Source organism: Prosopis cineraria, unplaced genomic scaffold (assembly GCF_029017545.1).
Source record: "Prosopis cineraria cultivar Desert tree isolate PC_DT_omini unplaced genomic scaffold, ASM2901754v1 PC190, whole genome shotgun sequence".
Classification (NCBI taxonomy): domain Eukaryota; kingdom Viridiplantae; phylum Streptophyta; class Magnoliopsida; order Fabales; family Fabaceae; genus Prosopis; species Prosopis cineraria.
Genome location: NW_026555517.1, coordinates 34,986 through 40,985, shown reverse-complemented (window position 1 = coordinate 40,985; position 6,000 = coordinate 34,986). Strand labels below are relative to the sequence as shown.

At 36.7% G+C, this 6,000-nt stretch overlaps 1 protein-coding gene across 1 annotated transcript; it reads left to right on the top strand.

Annotated features, from left to right (window-relative positions):
- The first annotated feature begins 1,330 nt into the window (after window positions 1-1,330).
- Window positions 1,331-4,372, top strand: LOC129295799 (CASP-like protein 4A2). The gene is made up of 3 exons (XM_054934373.1): window positions 1,331-2,087; window positions 3,249-3,384; window positions 3,965-4,372. The coding sequence occupies exons 1-3, from the start codon at window positions 1,537-1,539 to the stop codon at window positions 4,157-4,159; spliced, it is 882 nt and encodes a 293-aa protein (XP_054790348.1). The 5' UTR covers window positions 1,331-1,536; the 3' UTR covers window positions 4,160-4,372.
- The last annotated feature ends 1,628 nt before the right edge of the window (window positions 4,373-6,000 follow it).

The following is a 6,000-nucleotide window of genomic DNA, read 5'->3' as shown; positions in this document are numbered from 1 at the left end:
TTAAAAGTATTATTCATATTTATTTTTACTTTTGGCTATGATTATGATTTATAAATATTATTATGACATACTCCCTCCATTAAAAAATGTAAAGCATTTTTTAAAAAGTTGGATGTTAAAAAATATAAAATATTTTTAATATTTCGATGTGTAATCATTATTTTTTAAAAAAGTACCTATATTGATAATGATTTTATATTTATTATAAGGTGATTAATAAGGATAAATATAAAAATATAATACTAGTTTGAAAGTAGGTAATTATTTTATTGAGAGTGAGATTCAGTTAAAAATGACTTACATTTTTTAACAGAGTGAGTAAATTGTAAGATGTGATTCATTATGATACATGTTTTATTTTTCTCAACATGCGTTGACCAAAAAAATTCTTAAAGAAAATAAGCTAATTTTATTTTGCATGATATGCTAAATTTAAAAAATATATATAGCGTTTGGTATCCATGATGGCAATACATTGTAAAATTGAAACTATTGTTTAGAGAGTTGAACAAAGAAAACAATGACAAATCTAATAATATTTGTTGGGGAATAAATTTTCTTATTGAATTAATTATGGGGTAGAACTTATCAGAAAATTTATTCTTTAACCAATGTTAAAGTTTCCCCTCACATCAATTGAAGGAAGAGCACAAAGGTAGGTGTTACCTTCTTAAATTCATTATGTGAGCAACATATTTTAAAACAAAAATAAATTATTATTTATATCTTTAATATATTTGGGTAAAAAAATTTAAAATTTTATTTAAATTTAAATTTACATGAAGTAGTATATTACAGGTACATAAAAATAAATTATTTTAACATTTTCATTTTTTAAATTTTATACTTCTCCTTCAACTGATAAAAGACTCTTATAAATGCTCAAATGTATCTCAAGCAAGTTTTTATGGTATCTATATACAAGTAAAAAGTATTCCTGTTCATAGCACCGGTCAAAACCTAATTAATCTATTAAAAATAGAATTGCATATTCAATAATCAGATTTTTTTTTTTTTTTTGTGTTGAAGTGAAAATTCCTTGCTTGCGGGAAGCCACCTGATCTAACTGCAACTGCGAGTACGAGGGCACTGACAGAATCTGAATCAATGCGGTAGAGCTGTTATCTAGTACGGCTAGTGACCATTTTCCTCTCTTTAATTCAACAATGAAATCATGACACGTATGAACATGTCTCATTGCGGCGAGTGATCATTTGTTGGACTTAGTCTTAGCCTCGCCAAAAACTCTAGCCTTTAGCACAAACAAAGATTCCCTTGGTTGACGACGGTGGAAGAATCGAACCATTGCTGGATGGTCCCACTCTAAATTTCTCAATGGGATCGACACGAAGCTCAAGCTTTGTGCTTTTTCTTTTTCTCTCTCCTTTCTTGGCACTCAATCAGACTTTTCTGTAGAGTGTTCAATAATTTTTTATTTATTTTCCGTGAGGCCGAATTCTCTCCGCCTGCGTTTAAAATCCACGAACTCGAAGGCATTTAACGGTACCGTTATTGGAGAAATTCAGCGCTTCAACGATGAAAAAGCAATCGTCGAAGAACTCCGAGGCCTCCGCTCAGGTGGACTCGCCTCACTCCCCGCTTCGGTTTCAATCGCCTTTGCGATCCGAACAGGGCGACCCGCCTGAATCACCCGAGTTCCGATCGCCGGAGAACTCGCCGGACAACTCTAAGGCCATCGTAGCCGTCAGCAAAGTTAATCAATACTCTCCCGCTAGATCCGCCTTGCCTCCTTCGGACCGCCAAAAGGTGCCGGAGAATGCGCCTCCGGCGAGGTCCCCTGTATCGATGATGACGGTTAATCGGGCCATGAGGGAGGAGCCTCCGCCGTCCGTGACGAAGGTGGGCCCCGCAAGCGGCGTAGGGCGTGCTGTAGACGGTGGTCACGGTAGATCGAGGGGGGCGGGGTCTACTGTGGCAAGGTTAAAGAGGGATGTTATGTTGAGGAGGGCGGCGTTAGGGTTTAGGTTGAGTGAGGTGTTGCTTTGCTTGATTTCTTTTTCGGTTATGGCTGCTGATAAAACCCAAGGTTGGAGTGGCGACTCCTTTGACCGCTACAAGGAATACAGGTATTCTTCTCTTCCTCTATTGAAGATCTTATAGCTACTATTTTACAATGCTACATTTTCAATTTTTATTTTGGGAATTTGGACTGCTCTGAATGTCAATCTTCATATGAAAGAGAGTAACAAGTCCACGTTGTCCCTTTGCTTAGCTTTTACTTTTCTATTTTTTAAGTTCAGAGTCAGACGAAGCAGGAGTTATAAAGACTGACAATATTAAGAGGCATCCCCATCTTTTCTACTAGGTTCCATTACTTGCTTCGGTAACATAGACATATCTAAATCTATCGAACTGTCAACGTGGCTGAACTGCTTCTATCTTCTCGTCCTGTTTATTCCCAATTCCTATGAATTCTGTTCTTTGAAGCTAGCCGTACATCCTTTCATAAGGGAAATGAATCATACTGAATACTTATAAAATAAATTACTCTTTCCTGAAAAATATTTGTGCCCCCTCTCCAAATCTGGTTGTTGATGCTTCTTCCCCGATCAGTTTGATGTACCATTAGTAAGTACTGCTGGACACTACAGTCACCGTAGACTTTGCATTAATTCTAAATTATAGTTCAAGCAATCTCCGAATTATTAGCATTCTACCTTACCTTTTATTTGGAATATTGGGCACAATGATCCTGATTCCTGATGTGTTTTATTTATTTCAGTTTTATCCCCATTTGGAGTATTAAGCCCTCTTGCTCTGCATCTTAGGCCTTAGCAACCCTTGAATGTTAGTAGCTCCTTAATGTGAGCTGTCTATAGGAATGCTTGGGGACAATATTCCCCAGAATGTTAATTGAACTGACAACAGTGATGGTCCCAGAAGCATGTTTGTCCTAACAACTAGCGTAACTTTGCCTTTATTATTTATGTCAGCACCAAAGTGCTATTTGAACTAACAGTGGTGGTCTTGGATTAATTTATAGGACTGGTTTGTCCTTGTTGTATCCAACTATCCACGAGTTATTTGAAAATCTTGAAAGCTATGGTGTTAATGATAATAGTAAAAAAGGGCATTGTAACTGTATTTCCAAACCGTAGTCCTTGCCGCTTCGTATTGAATTCTAGGTTTCTCTGCATCTCTATCAACCATCAGTTTGTTGTTTGTTTTTTACAATCTCTCGCTTTCTTAGCTAGATTCTAATGACAGTAATTCTTATTTTTGGGCAGGTATTGTTTATCAGTGAATGTTATTGCTTTTGTATACTCTGGATTTCAAGCATGTGGTCTGGCCTGGCGATCAGTCACTGGAACAAACATTATCAATCACCATCTCCGCTGTCACTTTGATTTCTTCATGGACCAGGCAAGTTAATGGGCTCAAAATCTAATCGTTAGTTTTGTTTCTGTCAAATGGTGGCCATAATCCTTCCTCTCCTCACTGGTTCCTCTCTATTACTGGAGAGGATTTGGTCTCATGGAAGACGCAGCTATTGGCTTAAAAATATTCGCTATTGAATAGAAGTAAGAATAAGAGTAGCGAGGGAGATAGAGAGAAGTTGAATGTAGGGACCGAAAGAGAGAGAACAATGAGTTCATCACTTTATTGGGTTGTGGTACTACATTGATATGCTACATGAGTGTGAAACAGAATTGACTAACTGCTTTGAGTTAACTGAGTTTTTAACAGAAGACTAACATGATCTAACTAAAATCAGAGTCTAGAAACTTCTCAAAACATTCCTTACACCAATACAACTGTACCTCGAGAAGATTTCCCGAACAACGAACTATCCTGTCACTGATTTAAATCCATCGAAGTGTTAATTCCGCAAGGAACTTCTTCTAGTGTCTGTGATTTGCATCACTGTGGACACTATGAACTAAAACGAGACTTGTATTTGTTGGAATAACGTTGTTGTGACTTGTGATATTGTGGTTGACAGATTCTGGCATATCTTCTAATATCAGCATCGTCATCTGCAGCAACGCGGGTTGATGACTGGCAATCAAATTGGGGGAAAGACAAGTTCACAGAGATGGCCAGTGCTTCCGTTGGAATGTCATTTCTGGCTTTCATTGCCTTCGCCTTCAGCTCACTCATCTCAGGCTACAACCTCTGTGCCCCTACCTCCATTTGACCTTCATCTATACGCACCCTCTAGTCTCTGCTCTTTTCTTCTTGTTCCCCTATTTATGTTTCGAGGGAATGGATCGTTGGAGTAAAATGTTGGAACCCGACATGATTTTTTTTTACTGTACAGGCACACACAAAAATCTTGTTAAAATATACATGATGTATTCCAATTCCCATTACCATAATGAAGCAGAAAGGAGGTCTTGTTTTCTTTCCATTTGGACTCTGCATCTACACCTAAGATGATTGAGAGGAGAAAAATTGATGATCTCAAAATGGTAAGATGTTTATTGATTGATAATTAGAGGAGATGAATTATAAAATAAGATAACGGAGAGTGAAGGAGGGAGGAGAGAGGTGATGTCTCGATCAAAGAAGCAGAGAAGCAGAGAAGCAGAGAAGCAGAGGGTATGGTTGGCGGAGTTGTGTGACAATGTTGGGTGTGATCTTGTGGGGTGTTGGGGTCTCCCGGACATGACATCCCTCCTCTTAACTAATTTATCTTCCTTCTGTCCCCAACAGTAACACCAACCCACCTTGCCTCCTCCTTTCTCCTCACCCTTCTCACTCATTTCTCTTAAATGACCCCACCTTGTCCTTTTTTCAGTTTTTGTCATTTTAATGTAATGACATTTTCGTCCCCTGCAAAAGAATTATTGACATTTTGGTCTCTTCAACAATCACCCTTTTGAGATTGGCAACTATTATGTGTTGTATCAGCAACTTTTTTTTTTTTTTATAGTGGAAAAAGGGAATAAAAATGTCAGTAATTCCCTAACAAGGACCCAAATGTCATCTCCCCGCCCCCCCTTTTTTAAAAGATTAAGGGTATCCTCCACTTGGAATTATCCTCAGTATAGTCTCCTTTAGGTTGTGGAGGGTAAATGGAAGCCTCTTCTAACTGTGTTTCTTACTCCATTCAATTCTTATTATAAGTCATTTAGAACTACTAACAAGAACGAAGAAAAATTAGTTGCATAAAAGAAATTGTCTAAAAAATTATTTTTATTTTTATTTTTATTTTTATCCCTAATAAATACCATAATTTAAAGAATCAACATTCTCCATCCTCATTTGAAATTTGAAACGGAGAAGCGAATATTTGAAATAAAGTAATTATTGGCAGACAAGGTTTTATATATATTGACATATATTAAGAATTACAGAATTCTTCTAAAACCTGACTAATAAATAGGATTAAAAAGAATATATATAAGTTGGTATGCACCATAAATTTTCTTTTTGCTAAAAAAATGCATACGAATGAATTTTGAAATGGAGAGGAAGTACGTGCTTGAAATAAAGTAAAGTTAGATAAATTTTTATATAAATTAACTTCTGTTAAGAATTACAAAATTCTTCTAGAGTCCGACTCATAAATAGGATTAAAATTCCAAAAGGAATATATATAAGTTTGTATGTCTGCTAGAAAAATTGCATGCGAACGAAGATTGAAAATGAGCTCAATGAAGCAAGTAATTGACAAGTCTGAAAATGGTATGAAAAAACAGTTTCACGTGGTCGATTGCATGAGCCCAGCTCGTGTCCTGGAAACTAATGTTCACCTTTAAACCGAGTGACCGATATTCTTACCCTCTTCTTTTCTCTCAACTCTCAACTCAGCGCAGCCCCCGTGAACACCTCTTTATCGATTTCTGCGCTATTCTTTTCACTTTGCTCATATTTCTTCAAAGCCCTTCCATTTTTCCATAATACGGATAGAGCCATCACATCACATGATTTCTAATCCACGTGTTATTGGGTTTTGGTGGGACACATGTTACTCTGTTTAAATCTTCTCTACATGTAATTTTCCTTCAAAAGAGATCCAAAATGTTTTGACTA